At 33.7% G+C, this 17,199-nt stretch overlaps 2 protein-coding genes across 12 annotated transcripts in view; both read right to left on the bottom strand.

Moving 5' to 3' along the window:
- Window positions 1–1,405: 1,405 nt before the first annotated feature.
- Window positions 1,406–5,036, bottom strand: LOC126727523 (G-type lectin S-receptor-like serine/threonine-protein kinase At1g11330). The gene is given in 7 exon segments (XM_050433209.1): window positions 1,406–1,884; window positions 1,990–2,140; window positions 2,232–2,469; window positions 2,682–2,892; window positions 2,968–3,161; window positions 3,244–3,351; window positions 3,578–5,036. Coding segments are annotated over 7 exon segments (2,475 nt in total). The 5' UTR covers window positions 4,842–5,036; the 3' UTR covers window positions 1,406–1,575.
- Window positions 5,037–5,453: 417 nt separating this feature from the next.
- Window positions 5,454–17,199, bottom strand: part of LOC126727521 (beta-amyrin synthase-like) — a 35,818-nt gene continuing 24,072 nt past the window's right edge. For 2 of the 11 annotated variants that reach the window (XM_050433202.1, XM_050433201.1), the window contains exons 19-20: window positions 7,855–8,001; window positions 5,454–5,642 (exon numbers count right to left, since the gene is read on the bottom strand). In XM_050433202.1, coding sequence (XP_050289159.1) covers window positions 5,516–5,642; window positions 7,855–8,001 — 274 coding nt within the window. In that variant the 3' untranslated portion in view covers window positions 5,454–5,515. Of the gene's footprint in view, window positions 5,818–7,664; window positions 8,029–8,186; window positions 8,271–8,356; window positions 8,440–8,657; window positions 8,836–8,992; window positions 9,184–9,301; window positions 9,359–10,294; window positions 10,394–10,482; window positions 10,606–10,711; window positions 10,832–10,923; window positions 11,038–11,128; window positions 11,321–11,624; window positions 11,792–12,012; window positions 12,098–12,274; window positions 12,473–12,626; window positions 12,717–12,870; window positions 13,057–14,849; window positions 15,072–15,355; window positions 15,725–17,199 lie in introns of those variants that run through there. The other 9 variants (XR_007656263.1, XM_050433203.1, XM_050433208.1 and 6 more) reach the window with 9 other exon arrangements.

Here is a 17,199-nt window from a genome sequence, read left to right as displayed (position 1 = left end):
TATATATAATATCACAAAGACTTGTGACATATATAATATCACAAAGTCTTGTGCAATGGTTGTATGCAATCAATGTCTCATGATATGTGGAGTCTCATAGGTGTGTTCCCACCAATTGTGAGACATCGGCAGCATGCAATCAATCCATGAGATAATAAACTCAATGTGAGAGAAATGTTACATGCAATGGTTACATAAAGTAGTAATTCATTGCCAGGCCGAGCAATTGCGTGAAATACCCCAAGTATATATAATATCCCAAAGGTGATAGCCAAGTCTGACGGCACTGAGATTGTTGCCACTTAACAACAATAAGCAGAAATAGAAATCAAATACAAAGTCGGATAGGAGTGAGAGTGCCCAACTTTCTAGGGGTGTGATTCTATGTGACACAATTTGTGCAACACTAGAACCTTATTCAAGCCATATCTGAACATTTGAAAAAGAAAATATCAAATGCATCTTTACCTTTTGAAAATAATGCAAACGATTATATATAATTTCTCTTGCAATCTGGATTTCCTTTTGGGAAACATTTTCATCTCCTCTAGCCCAATTTCTGTGGTTAGCTTATTAATTTGAGGTAAATAAACAAGGTTACATTTGGGTATTGATGATGCCAAAAATCATCAGTAGGTCGAGAAGACCTTGCAGAGAGTACCGGTGTAGTACTGGCCAAATACCCTTCGAAGGTTAAGTTAGAGAACTTTTGCAACTCTAGAGTGCTAGAGCTGGGATAAAATTATGTATACCTTGGTTTGTGAGGGCTTTGAGGTTTTTATAGTAGCGTAGAGTTGACATCCGTTTCTTGGTGGAGAGGGTCTTTCCTTGTAGGGAAGATTCTCATAAATACATGTATCTTGCGGAATCCTTTCCTTATGAGGATTTCCTTGATTAGGGCTAATCGTGAGGTGCAAGATATTTCCTTGTATAGATATTTGTGGAGGTCATGCAAGGCCACACTGGACTCGTCATGTTCTTCATCCCGTTGGCTTCTTTACTCCCATTAGCCTCTCTCTTCTTGTCGGCCTCTTGTTTTGCTCAAGGATTCCCGTTGTCTCATGTAAACGTTGTTAGGTATTGAGGTGAGGTTGTCAGGTATTGAAGTGAGATCGTCCGCTTATGGCAGCGCCACTTTCGCACTTTTCTCATGTATATGAAGTTGACGGGCTCAATGGAGTTGCCGGCTTCATTGTGTGTAACTAGTTTACCTCTTCCTAAAAATACCCTTATCAGGTATCATTGTTGAATTTTAAGTTGCTAATTGTTATTTACTCTAAGTTTGATGCATTTTTGTTAGTCTTTGAGCATTTTGCTATAGTTCTCTCTTATTTCCCAAAAAGGGCCCTCTCAAAAAAGCATATGAGACTGGGAAAAACTCGAATTTCTCTAAAGAAATGTCATTTCTTGAACTTTCTCGATCATGAGATAATATCATGTGTAATAGTTGAATGTAATATCCCTCTCATATGGAGGTGGTGTGAGAGAGAGATATTGCTACAATGTTACACAAAATAATAAATTGTTGCTAGTTTTATGGTTACACAAAGTGAATATGTCAAGAACACATGCTAGCTATCGACCTTGAACCGTTGTCACAGTAACATTATTAATAGAGAATATACTTTTTCTACATTGAGAAGACTTTGTATCTAAGGCAATCAACCTTTCAGTGAATGCTGGTTTCTTTGGACGAGGCATATCAACAATCTCACTTTTAATAATGGAAACAACAACTGATACAGTCAGCCTATCTTTAGCAAATTCTTGAACACACAACAGCCCAACCTGTATGCATCTCAAAATCTCCATTTCAAAGAAGGGTTTAGATATCATCGGGTCTATTAATGCTACAGCATTGTCTGAATTCCACAATTTCCATGCCTAGAGAAATGAAAACATGATTGAAATTGTTAGCACCAAAACCAAAACTTAAAAGAACAAAAAGCAATGGAGGCTTTCAAAAAATGAGGTAATGAGATGACTTACAAGTCCTAAAAGGCTTAGGAATTTCTCATCATTATAAAAGCCAATGTTTCTTCTTCCAATAACTATCTGTAGTAATAACACTCCAAAACTGAAGACATCTGATTTCTCTGAAAATTGCCCTTCTATTGCATATTCAGGAGACATATAGCCACTAAATTTCAACAATAAAACACATCCAAATTTTGTCATCTCAAATATTTGTATTACTAACAAATTGAATTAGGCAAGCAAATGGTACTTACTAAGTTCCGACGACCCTTCTAGTATTTGCTTGGTCTTCATTACCTCGAAAAATCCTAGCCGTACCAAAATATGATATTTTTGGATTTAGCTCTTTATCCAACAAGATGTTACTTGCCTTTAGATCTCTATGAATAATTCTTAATCTTGAATCCCTATGAAGGTAGAGCAAACCTCGACTAATTCCTTCAATAATGTTAAAGTGCTTTCTCCAATCTAGCAGTTCACATTTGCATGGATCTAATGAATTTTATCAAAAGAAAATGAGGATTAATCTTACAAGGTAAATGAACATGAAGTCTGCAAAAGAAGTTCATATGGTGAAAGTAATTAGAAGCCATGTTTCAAGTGAAATACCACAACAAAGTTATAGCATACTGACAATATTCCTATGAACAAAGAAAATATGTAAAATTCTTTTGTATTAAGAAAGAATATCAAAATTAACTAACCAAAGAGAAATGCATCCAGACTTTTGTTTGGCATGTATTCGTAGATCAACATCCTTTCTTCTCCTTCGACACAGTAGCCAAGGAGTCTAACAAGATTCCGATGTTGGAGTTTAGAAATTACCATTGCCTCATTCATAAATTCTTCGAACCCTTGTGCAGAGGTTCTAGAAAGTCTTTTTACTGCAATTTCTTGTCCATCTGATAGTTTTCCCTATAAACAAAACTCAAATCATTAACTATATATTCATAGTATTTGATAATAAAACTTCAGAAGAGCAACCATTACCTTGTATGTGGAACCAAATCCACCTTGACCAAGCTTATTAGATAGATGGAAGTTGTTTGTTGCACTCGCCAGCTTCTCAAAATTGAATAGTGGTAGTTCCTGGACTTTAACTTGGTTCAGGTTGTCACTAGGAAAATTTTTACGTGCTTCCCCTCTGTTGGACAATAAGATCTCCTTTTCTTTTGTTTTCCTTGCTGATTTCCACTACAGTTGTGAGTAATCTCCAACATATAGCAAAATTTCCAAGTCCATTTTGGTATTTAGTTAGAGTGCCACCTTTATGTTTAGCCATCCACCTCCAAAATAAGTAAGTGCAAATTGAAATCGAAACCGTTCCTATGATCACAGTGATTGTGACAATTTTTTTCATGTTTAGCTTTGTAACTGTAAATCAGAAAAAACTTATTACACTAATTCAAACAAAATAGTTAACTCCCATAAAAAAAAAAAGAAAAAAGAAAAAAAGAAAAAAAAGAAAACAGTTAACTAAATATGTTTTCTTTTCCTCCCTTTTTTCGTCCAATAGATTGTATTTTACGAGGATTTCATTAGCTTTGGGAGCTGAGGTGTTATGGGGGTTGGGTTGAAGTAGAAAGATAAAAAAACTCACCAAGATCTGAATAGGCAACACGAATGTAAAGATTAACTCCGACGGTAGAGAATTCCTGTGTGTCAATTAAGCTTCCAGTCCATGACGTACAACTAATGCCAGTATCATATGCATAAGCTATACAAGAACAACACTCTAAACACTGCTGTCTGCAATCGGTTTCCAGAACTTGTGACCAATCTGCAAAGCCTGGCACTTTCATCATTTTGAGATTCAAAAATCCATCCATTTTGCTGCCTTTGCCAGTGTTCACCCTCTCACATTGCAACTATGTCCTCCTAACACATCAACTTGTCCAATTTCCATCATTCCATTCTTTTGTGTTATTTGGCTCAAACCCTTGTAAACAGTTGCAACTTGGTGTATTCTGTGAATTACAGCTTCCAAATGCCCCACAATTACTATAAAAATCACACTCAGTCTGTAGAACTAACATGACCTCCCAATCCTCCTTCTCATAATCCCAAAATCTTTGCTCTATATTTCCATGCGTATTGAGTGCAAAATGTACCAAAGAAGCATTCACATAAGAAAAACTCAAGGAAATGGTTCCTTCATGATCATTCAAAAGACTAAATCCGTCCATAAATTCATAATCCATAGTTTGTACTCCAATGAAGACCCGACTGTTCCATGGACCACTGCGCCAATACGGGCTACCATATTTCCAAATGAATGCTTGAGGAAGATTAAGAGGTTGAATATTGGCAGAGAAGCTTCCAATGGATGGATCAGAAGGGCTTTGCCATGATGTCAATTGCACTTTGTTACCTGTTCCTGCGTTAGTACTAATTTTCATCTTGGCCAAGAGTGTATCACAAGGAAGTTGGAAACTCTCCCATATGATTGTCCCTGTAGTTTTTTCTTGCAGTACAAGGTTCCCCGAATCCATAAGCTGGGCACTCGAATTGGCAACAGAATTTGTAACATTTGATGACCAAAGAATATCTTTTTTTCCATCTAGTACTACAAGATTGCCATCCTCAGGTATAGTAAGAACCCCAGAAGAATCATTGAGTGGTGTCTCTCTGTTAGCTACCCAAACGACAGTGAATACAGAAATGTTGCTATACCATATTCCAATGTAGCAATAGGTAGAATTTACAGGGCTGAAGAATCCCAGTTTGAAAGCACTCCCATTGGAGACTATGTTGCCAGGGTCTTTGATGGATTGAGAATATGTGATGGTGTCTATAGCAACACCAAGGTTTAAACAAAAGCAACAAAGGAAAAATAACAAGTTTCTCTTGCTAAGAAGTCTCATAACTTGATCAGACTTCAACCTACTAAGGGTGTGAGAATGTAGGACAGTGGAGCCTTGTTCTTCTATTGGTAGTTTTCTGTTAGGCTATCCAATCCAAGTACCTTTAACTTTCAAAAGTCTTACTTAATGCTAAGGGGAACAAATATAAAAAAACCTTTCAAAAGTCTCACTTCTCAGAATATTAGAAATCAAAGAGGTTTGCTATGTGCGGTAGAATAACAAGGTTTATCTATTGTTGCAAGTGTAGAAGTTGCTATATGAATTCATCATGTAATTAATCTAATCTTTGCTATATATATATTCTACAAAATAAGAAAAATAGACCAAAATTTCTTTGAATCTTATTTTTCAATAGTTTTTAGTGTGTTTGGATTAAGATTTTGTTAATTTGTCAAAAGTGGAATATATATATATATATATATATATATATATATATATATATATATATATATATATATTTATATATATAATCACATATATCATAAAGTTGGAAGTACAATTTTAGAAATCAAACCAAATCAATATTCATAATTGTAGTATAATTTTATTCTATCTATCCAATTAATTTTTAAAATTTTTGTGTCGAGTGACTTCTACTCATAATGCTCAGTGTGGAAACCAAGATGAATATTTCATCATCACAATTATTGAATGGTTCTGTGTGTAAGTGCGGGTTACAAGCTAGTACAATATAATATTGTAGGCCTTACTCCCACTTTATTTAGGTGGCCATTATAAACTTCTATGCAGACATTATTAGTTATAGAAGAAATATAATGTACTGGTGGATAAGACAGAAAACTAAATGGTACATAATTGTAAAAGAATTAAGAACACCCTATGCCACTCTGAGTTACATAGTTTTGGATGGCAATGGAACAAGCTTGCGGTATTCGCCAAGAGCCCACAATGGGAAAACATTTCTATATGCTGAATAGTGCAACATGCAGTTTTTCAAGTAGACTCCTGTGGTTTCCTGCCACAACAAAGTAATTAATGATTAATTACAAATTATTGGAAGTAAAATTATTAGTCAAGGGAAAAAACAACGTTCCATAATGGAAGAATGATATCGGGTCTTCAAAGCTCGCTACTTCCCAAACTGTGATTTCATTCATGCCAAGGTAGGTTGCAATCCATCTTTCGCCTGGTGTAGTATTATGGCAGCCCAAAGTATTGTGAGTAATGGGGTTCATTGGCAAGTGGGTAATGGGAGGAGCATTCAGATTTGGCAAGATAGATGGCTTCCCACTCCTTCGACGTATAAGGTGATCTCTCCTCCTCTTCTACGGGCAGAAGCTCAGGTTAGTGAGCTTATAGATCATGACACGTGTTCGTGGAATTTTGAGTTGATCCAGGATGTTTTCTTACCGTATGAGGCTGAGGTAATTTTGGGTTGAAGGGAGCTATTTCCGATGATTGTAGGCTAAGGCGGTTTTGGAAGACTCTTTGGGGGCCTGATATTCCTCCTAAGGTTCGCCATTTTGCATGGAGAGCTTGTAAGGACATTCTTCCCACCAAAGAGAATCTCATGAGAAGGAAGGTACTGCTGGATGGACAATATGAGGTATGCCATGCGGATGTGGAGTCATCGGGAAATATTTTCTGGGATTGCGCCTTCGTTTGAGAAGTTTGGGAAGCGTCGAAGTTGTTTCCATTAAACTCGTCAGTCCACTTTCATTCTTTTATGGATATGTTGTGGTATGGGATTATGGAAGCAGATTGGGTACAGACCAAGATTGAACGAATTGTTATGGTGGCTTGGGCAGTTTGGACTAACCGGAACAAGTTCAGAGTTGGGGGTGTCAAGAAATCAAGTCAACAGGTGGCTTATGGTGCTTTGGAGTTCTTGGTGAAATTCCAGGAATGTAGTTGCGCTGCCTCTGGTCCAAGCACAATAACCCAAACTAGCTAGACTCCTCCTCCGCCTACCAGGTATAAGATTAATGTTGATGGCGTCGTATTTGCTGCTCAAGAGTCGGTGGGCATTGGAGTAATCATGGACTCAAATGGCTCGGTAATTGGAGCTTGCAGCAATAAAATTCGTTTCCCTCTTGGTGCAGTGGAAGTGGAGGCAAAGGCAGTTGAGTTTGGGTTGCACTTTGCTAAGGATTTGCTGATTCAAGACTTCATTTTGGAGGGTGATTCCTTGGTGGTGTTCAATGCCGTTTCAGAGACCTCTTCCCCACCTTCGTCGATTGCTACTGTGATTTATGGGTTTGTTTCTATCTCCCATGAGTTTCATCATGTTGATTTTTCTCATGTTTGACGGCAAGGCAATTGCCTAGCCCATCTTCTAGCTAAACATGCTTTAGGCATTGATGATTTTTCTATTTGGATAGAAGAGGTTCCTTGTTTTCTACAGCAAGCTCTTCTTAAGGATGTATTGTAGTTTTCTTCATTTTTCAGTAATGAAAATGTTTTCTTATCCCCAAAAAAAAAAAAAAAAAAAAAAAAATTATAGTAACATCTCAAATTACAAAAAAGAAAAGAAAAGAAAAGAAAAGAAAATATATATATATATATATATATAGATATATTCTACAAAATAAGAAAAATAGACCAAAATTTCTTTGAATCTTATTTTTCAATAGTTTTTAGTGTGTTTGGATTAAAATTTTGTTAATTTGTCAAAAGTGGAATATATATATATATATATATATATATATATATATATATAATCACATATATCATAAAGTTGGAAGTACAATTTTAGAAATCAAACCAAATCAATATTCATAATTGTAGTATAATTTTATTCTATCTGTCCAATTAATTTTTAAAATTTTTGTGTCGAGTGACTTCCACTCATAATGCTCAGTGTGGAAACCAAGATGAATATTTCATCATCACAATTATTGAATGGTTCTGTATGTAAGTGTGGGTTACAAGCTAGTACAATATAATATTGTAGGCCTTACTCCCACTTTATTTAGGTGGCCATTATAAACTTCTATGCAGACATTATTAGTTATAGAAGAAATATAATGTACTGGTGGATAAGACAGAAAACTAAATGGTACATAATTGTAAAAGAATTAAGAACACCCTATGCCACTCTGAGTTACATAGTTTTGGATGGCAATGGAACAAGCTTGCGGTATTCGCCAAGAGCCCACAATGGGAAAACATTTCTATATGCTGAATAGTGCAACATGCAGTTTTTCAAGTAGACTCCTGTGGTTTCCTGCCACAACAAAGTAATTAATGATTAATTACAAATTATTGGAAGTAAAATTATTAGTGAAGGGAAAAAACAACGTTCCATAATGGAAGAATGATATCTATGTCTTGTCAATTTTAATATTTCTATTTGTTATTTGAAGTTATGTTAAACAAAGACACCTGTTGAGGAAAATCGCCATTTTCCAATTGGGAATTGACTATCAACTTTGCTGCGCGATGAAGAGGTGTCGGGTCTCTTTCAGCCTATTACAAGTAAAATTTTATTCTTAAAATTATTCAAGAAAAGCATACAATAACATGATATATATGTTTTTAAACCATATACTAACCTGTTTGGCATGAATAAGACCCATCATTGCCCATGCAGTTTGTACCAAATTTGATCGATTTCCATCAACTGGTATATATATCTATGACCAAGCATAGAGAATTTGTTATTTTAATTTTGATGGAAGAATCTATACAACATCTACAAAATCTCATTTAAAACAAGAATAGATATAAATTTCTTTAAATTGAATCGTTGATCTACAAAAGCTTCATTGAACGAAATTGATGTAAAGAAAGATATTAAATATGAAAAGATAAAGAATTTAGAGGCTTAAAGAAAAATCCATGGTTAAACACTACCTTTTTTGGGCATGAAAGATGACTCTCGGACCAACCACCATCATCTTTTTGTGTTCTGAGTAAAAAATCAACAGCTTTACGTATAGCAGAACAATTGTCGTAGGTCTTGCCCACCGCAGCTAATGCTCCAAGGGCAAACCATGTACCATACATAAAACAAATTCCCCAATTTCCATACCTACGACAAAGTCTCATATTGTAATTTATTTGTATTGCATCTATATATGAAACTATGATAACAATAACAGTAAACAAATGTTTCAAATTCATCATGTAATTAATCTAATCATATTAACAATAACAATGATATCTAGTAAACTAGTACATGAACATACCAAGAACCATCGGGCATTTGTATGTCTAAAATGTATCCAACTGCTTTTTGAATGGAATTCTCAATCTCCTTTTTCCTGTGCTCAGGGTGCAACTTCTTAAACAAAAGTAAAGCTTGGATTGCTGATGCAGTGCACTCAACATACTCATGCTCAACGACAATACTCTCGAAGAATTCCGTGGGATTAAACAACTAGAAGGGAAAAAAATTAATAAATTTTCCACTGATATATGATAATTAAGAGTGAATATATCTGCATAAATATTCAAATGAACATTTCAACGACACTTCAATATGTTAAGGTACTAACTTCCAACCAATCTTGAGCTCCTGCGGGCTCCCAAGCAGAGAAACCTCCATTCTTACTCTGCGTTATTGACATGAGAGTAAAGATTTAATATGGAAAGAAACAAGCCGCCCGAAAAAGGCAAAAAAAAAAAAAAAAAAACATTAACAAAGTTGCTTCGGAGTTAGTTCAAAAGATGACGAGGGTTTATATATATACTAGTCTCTAAGCATGCACGTTGCACGTGGTCAGAAGCTCTTCTATTTTTTTAGATAAAAATTAATAATTATAATTTTGAAATATATATTTTTATTTTCTAAACAAATAAAAAGGATAAAATTTAGAGATAAACAATAATTTCTTATTGAATGTGAAGGTAAAAAAATCCTAAATTTTAGGAGTTTTTTTATTTTTTTTATTTAATTCAAAATTAAATTTGTTATTTGGTATTTATGACCATTTTTCTAAAAAAAGGTACCCTTCATTAATGAAAGTATATTTGAACCACACAGAAGTCCAGTTGAAAGAGATGAATCTTTATATATATATATATACATAGCAATAGTAAATACTTAAATTTGTGTACAATTTTGGATTTTTGAGAAGAATATTCTTAGATAACAAATCTCTCTAGATTTGAACAAGCAATTTTCAGCATTTTTAGATCCACCTATAACAACGGTAGCTTGTATTACCTATTCATGCATACACGTGTAAAATAAGCAAACATAAAAATACATCACTATGTTAGACTAATGATTAGATGATTAGTTCACCAATTCGTAATTATTTAAACTTTTAGGACAATTGATAATTTATAATGATATCATAGCAATTAATCTATAACTCGTGTTAATCTAAAAAGTTAAAAGCTTTGGTTGATACTTATTAAATCTAGGTCAATTCATGAGGGAAATGTGTTAACAATAATGGCTAAATCAATTAAATTCTCTTCCTAGGGGCATATGTTTTTGCTACAAGTGGTAATTTATCATGCTTGGGAAAGTTAATCCTCACCTGTAAATAAAGTAGGATATTTACGGCATCAAACAAGCACTCAGGCTCCATTTTCTCACCAACAACTTCAGGTGGCATCATTGAAAAAAGCAAGCAGCACTGTGAAGTATAGGAGAATTTGGTCACTCGATGATTATGGACAAGGAAAAACAGTAGAATTTGAGAAAGTATCAAACAGAGTTATTTACCTTCAAACATTCTGCAGTGCAATCAGAAACTTGTATTCCTTGATCTTGATCAGAGAAAGTCCATGATCCTTTAGAAATGTGACGAAGCATTTTTCTGAAGTCTCCAAAAGGATTGTCCCTAACCTTTACTTTGTTTAAGGGGAACACAATAACTCCAAATGAAATTTTGACAATGACTTTCCTAAGTAGAAAATGTTGACTTTTATGATTTAAGAATAAAAAGTCAAACCTGGGATTTTTTTATGAAGTCATGCCCTCTAGCCAATATTGGTCCAATTTCATTAGTGAGATCACTAGCTAGAAGAGCTTGAATACCCAAACCCGTATCCCATGATTGACTACCAAAACTCTACACACAAATTGCATAAGTCAAAGTCAGCAATTCATGCAAATGGATAGGTGTAAAGTTCTACAATTGTTTTGCATAACATGTGTACTAACATGCGCCTTGATTCCATCTTCAGAAACCCATATGAATTCTTTCACCCTAGCAAGATGCTTCTTAAAAGAATCTCCATTTGGATCTTCAACCCAACAAGCAAGCGTACACAACGCCTGTTCAATGCAAATGGCGTTAGGAGCAATATTATATAGCCTAGATTAACCATGTCTATGGCTTTTCTAGAGCACTGTAGAATCACATTACCTTTTCCACAACCCCAGCGGTAATGTATCTACTGGCTTCATCTCCATAGTGAATAAGCTTCATTGTTACTTGAAGAGCTTTTTTTCTGACCAATTGATTTAAAGGCCAACGAGTGAGGAGAGGCTCAGTTAATATGTATAGGCTATCCCAAAGTAGATCTTGTATCCAAGGATGCGGATAGTGGATATCCTCCTGTAGTAATTGGTTTCAACAGTCAATGCATCGAAAGATGTATTTAAAAGACTATATGGTATATGTCATTCCAAAATTACCAACCATGAAGGTTGTTGGAATATTGACGTGTGAGTGACATAGTTAGCTAAATATTAAAGTTATACAATTGATATTAATGACAAGAATGAAGGGTTAATATGAGAAAATTGGGTCCAAACTTGCAAGCTTCAACTTTTGAGTCATGTTATGTCTTTATATGTTATATTAACCCTTCAATTGGTGTCTTCTTATGGTGTTATCTCCTTATCAAAGGTAAACTCACCTTTGCGCATTGATGACGTGCTTTGGTCCAATTAACTTCACTGTAAGGTTGAATGTAAAGTTCCTCCCTTAATTGAAGAATAAGAGGTGTGATTGGCCCAACAAACCTTTTCCCATATAAGTATGAAAAAGGCAAGTACACCACCCGACAATAGATCCACATTTTGGCTGCATTTTAGGCACCACAAAATAGATAATTTATAATTAGAATTTGGTGCATTAAAAAGAATGTTAAACCTTTGTATTGACAAAGGCATGAAACAAATGTACTAACTCTATTTCAACATTGACTTAATTGAATTTAGAAAAGTTCGACATGCGATAATGATTTAAAATACACAAGAACTCTAAGAAATTTTAATGAAGAAGTAAGCATATATTGTATAAACCTGGATGCATGGGAAGAAATGAAGGAAGAAGCCAAAATTCCGGAGGCATTGGGTTGGTTCCAGCCCATTCAAACACACCTAGTATCTACAGTTTACAGGATATTGTATACTAGTGTTAATTATCAACAAAAAGTCATCATGCACGGTGAATACTTGAAACCAAAATGTGATAGAAATATGATTATATTTTAATTTAAAATATAAATTATTTTGAGTATTTAACTCTAATTTGATGTTAATCTCCACAAATAAATAGTCATACCGAAAGCCAGGACTTTCCCCAAGAAGATATGTGTGTTGCACCACCACGATCAAGGATCCATTTTCTTGCTCTTGTACAAGCATTGTCCTGACCACCATCAGGTCCTTCCCCAAGTATTCGCATACAGATGTAGCTAAGAACTGTGCAAAACATGATGCTGTGGCCTCCTATGTAAAATCCCCATCCACCATCTTCATTCTAAAATGTGATAAAGTTATAGCATAAATATTATACATGATGTTTGAAGTTTAAACTAAAAACAAGAAAAATAAAATAAAATAAAAGTGACAAATTTTGCAAAATCTCCATTCTTATTATTCAATTATTATTTTAAACTTTCAAGAATATATACCTGATGATTGTATATGTAACGAAGAATTTCTTTTTTATACTCAGCTGGGAAGACAGTATTAAGATGTCCTGTAATGTAAAAACATAATACCTGCAGTTTTTGGGTCAAATACAAGAAAAATAGTAGTTATATCGAGCTGAAAGCCAAAATAGTTCACTGGCAGGGATGTTATCTGTGAACAATTTCATTGTTCACAGTCACTTATTAATATTGAAAAATTAATAATGATAATGATGCAACTCACAAGAGGAGGAAGAAAAAACAAGGGGCCAGTATTTTCTGCAGGCCAATGGCCATGACAAGACTGCAAGGCCGCATAGAAATGGACAGCCCTCCTCAATGCACTTGTGGCCAATTCATGTGTGATTTTCTCTCCATCCTCAATCTTAACTGGGGGAATTGCTTGTTTGAAGTTTTTCTCCCTCAAAAACTGCAATCATTTCAATAATTCCTACGTCATTAGCAAAAAAAGATTCCTAAGCCATTGGAACTTAAAAATACATATATGTGAACATTAGCATCACCTATGAATACCATAGAATTTCATTTCATAAAATAAACAACCAAAACAACATTTATAAATTTGGGCACCATATTATACTAGAATTTTAGTTTGATGAACATTGATCAATAATATCTATTAACTAATCCAAGTGGCTAACAGAAGATACTGAGAGTTGTGGTTGTTGTTGGCTTTTTATTTTTATTTTTTTATATATTTTTTTGGTGTAAATACAATCCAATGATAGTTGTTACTTGTTAGAATTGAGAATCAATTTTCTATATATATGCAAGCATAAATGTATTGTACAAGTAAAAAGTTGTACAAGTACATTGGACCTAGAGTCCATTGGGCTATTACCATAAGTAAAGATAAGAAACCTTAAGTTTGGAAACTAGATCACGAAAGCATCCTATGGGATGGGATCTAGTCTGGAAACTAGAGATCCTGCAAGCTGATCTTGACAAGTGAGAAAATTTAGCTGAAATACCATGTTAAAATTGATAATCAAAATTTAGCTATAAGAGTATTTTACAAGTAATATGTATGTAGTTTAAGTAGAGTTCACTGTGCCTATAGCCCGTTGGGCTTCTACACCACCAAAAACAAATCTCAAATCCAATTAACCATTTGAATTCGATCTTCTATTTCTAGTGTTTGGTTGTTAAAAATTTTTCTTTATCATTTTAGGTTCTTTTAAAAAATTTTAAGTATAATTATACTTTAACTAAAATAAACAGATCAACAAAATGCACATGTACTAATTATACATATATATGCCCATGCAATGCAAAGATAATGTCGGTTGTATGGTTATTGGTGAAAGAGTGATTCTAGCGATATAATAAATTTTACTATATAGTTTTACAAACGGTCATATCTATTTTTTAAATTTAAAAAAAAATTAAAAAAATTATTTATTATATTATTGAGGCAATATCTATCGCATTCATTATTATTTCATCTGTTTGCAGACTTTTTGAAATAAAATTCATAATAGAACTTGATGTAACATATCTAGGCCAAGGTTACAAAATCAAGTCAACCACGTTAGTTACTAACTAACCATCAACAAAAGTATGAATAATAATTTTTTAAAAAAAAGATATATTGCTAAGGGGTAATTACACTCCCCTACTTTGATGTTTGGAGAAATGACGCATCATCCCAAACTTCAAGGGACAAAACATTCCCCCCCGCCCACCCCTCCTTGACATCCGATTGATCAAACTTTGTTAAATTAATATTAAAACTATTGTGTACTAACTTACCATTTGCTTAAGGATAAGTTTCGAAAATTATTTTATTTCATAACTAAAGTTCATAATTTAAAAAAAAAAAAAATTATGTAGAGATTTTGCATTGCAAGTATTTTGGTGCTTGAAAGATTTTGCATTTTATTCTAAATTGATTAGCTCAACTCAATATGTAGAGATTCTGAATTTTGATTGGTTAGCTCAACTCAATATAACTCATATTCTTTTTCATTAAAAAAATAGACTTTTAACAAACTTTCTAACCTCTCTTTGTTCGAATTTCTTTCAATTTAAATAAAATAAAAAGAAAAGTACTCAATGAGTTTAATGATACATAAATCCTTAAGTCTGTAGTTCGGTAATTAATTCTAATAATTTACTAGTCAAATAATTTCAAAATAATAATAAATAAATAAAATACCTATGCATGGTATACATGAAATAAAAATATAAAGTTAAAGGTACCTGCATTCGCCAGAGAAGATCACCGCAAGCCGGGAATTGACGTCGATTTTTGTGGAAATTTTGACGAGCCTCTTCAACCTCAGCTCGCTCTTCTGGTGTGCCAGCCTCCGGGTCAAACTCCCATGTTTGTCTTCCCGCAAAGTTATTTGTACTAAAAAGGTAAGGGTCATTTTTGCCCTCTCCTATCTTCAGCTTCCACATTCTTCCTTAGTTAATTTGAATCTGCATGTGCAAAGCTCTATTATAGTGATGATAATGACACCACTCTCTTCTATTCTCTTTTGCTTGTAACTATTAGAGTCTGTGATAGTAAATAATCATGTATATATCTAGATACAATGAACATCATTTCAGCAAAGAAGATTGGAGTCTGTGATAGACAAACAACATACGAAAAAGATCTAGAAATTGACCATTTAGATGATGTATACCAGAAAACACTTATGTGATCCCATATATTTCACTATAAACATGTTAGAATATGAGAGAGAGAGAGAGAGAGCTACCTTTATGAAATATATGGTACTCAAAACCTGTAGTACTGTTGTGTTAAGAACTTCCTACCAATATAGAGTTGGCTATGGAGAGGAACAAATGGAGATATGTGGGTTTGCAAGGCCTTAAACTTGAGAATAATTTTTGATCTTCAACAGGCTGAAACTCGCCTAATATAGAAAAATCTACACTATGTATTATAGAGTGCCCTAGTGACAAAGGTTTATTACTCTATATTCGAGACTGTAACCTATAACCAACGCTTGAGTGAGCACTTGTCCACAAGCATTGATTCCTCAGAAAGTACCATGGTCCACGACTGAACCGTACCCCTTAGCCTTTGATAGAGAGAGAGAGAGATGGGATACCTAGCTAATTGCTTGTGGGATGCAAATTTTTATAAAGAAATTACAATAACTTTTGTTAAGGACTTCCCACCAAAGTTAGAATATGGCTACGAAGTGAACATAAATGAAAGGTATGGGTAGTTTTGTGATTTTCAATAGGCTCAACAGTCTAATACAAAAGATACACCTACTTTGAGTTAAACAATATATATGTTTTCAGGAGGCATATGTTGGGACCTACTTAACGTAATAGCAAAAGTGACAAACATGAACAAATTTAAGAACATTAGTATTTTTAACAACAAATTTAGTCTCAGATTTTGGTTTTCGTCTCAACAAAGAACAATTTGGTATAATGTAACCAACAACACCACAAAGGTGACAAATAGGCACAAAAACAGATTTTTTATGCACTATTGCTGAATATGTCTCTCTTTGTTTTTTTTTTTTTTTCCCCAAAAACTGCACTATCCTCTCTCTCACTCTCTAGGACTTTACATAGTTTGTTATAATTGTTAGGTGCCCACATCTCACAAAACAGCACACGCCCAACCCTTGACCCTCTTTTATTTCTTGAGCTTTTTCTTTCTTAACCTCGGACTTTTTTTTTTTTTTTGAATTTCTTAACCTAGGAGTTTGGACACCCACAAAACAGCTCACACATCTTCATAAATGTAGCCGACTTTGTACATAATCTCTATTATTATTATGCACAGGCGGCTCTACTTGTATGTGAGGGTGGTCTTCACACATCTTCATAAATGTAGCCGCCTTTGTACATAATCTCTATTATTATTATGCACGGACGGCTCTACTTGTAAGTGAGGGTGGTCCTAGGACCACCCATACTTGTCAAAAAAAAAAAAAAATTATATAAAAAATTATTTTAAATTAATATATTCTCGGACTACCCTGACTTGAAAATATTGTATATATATACTTTAAAAGTATATATTATTTGCAAAATCAACCTATTTTGACCACCCTAATATAAATGTTGAACACTTTTACTTAAGACTCATAAAAATTTGAGTTCAATAAATATAAGAGTAATGCGACATCTACAACATTTTCACAATAAATTTTATATGGTAAACTATTACTAATTCTAATTCGAGTTCAATATTGACATATTTTACCCACCAATAACAGGCTAACAACTTATTGCACAAGATTTGTTATGAAATTATTGTTGTCATTTTATTATTCTCATATCAGCATTTTCAATTTGCACTTTATCTTTTATTAGTTTTTTTTTTTCTTATTCTCTTTGTTAATACAAAAAATTGTAATATTTTATGTATTTGTTTTATTTTATTTTATTTTTTTTGTGACGTTGATATATTCAAATTCTCTCTTTATTAAATTTTGTATAATTTAAGTTTCTTAGTGACCATCCTAAACAAATTCCTAAAGCCACCACTGTTATTATGTACAAAAGTCGGCTGGAGATAAAAGAAAAGACTGAAGAAATAAAAGGGACGCCATTCAGCCATTTGGGTAAAGTT

The sequence above is a fragment of the Quercus robur genome, chromosome 5 (genome assembly GCF_932294415.1).
Source record: "Quercus robur chromosome 5, dhQueRobu3.1, whole genome shotgun sequence".
Lineage (NCBI taxonomy): Eukaryota > Viridiplantae > Streptophyta > Magnoliopsida > Fagales > Fagaceae > Quercus > Quercus robur.
The sequence above is the reverse complement of the archived record's forward strand: the minus strand, read 5'-3'. Positions and strand labels throughout refer to the sequence as shown.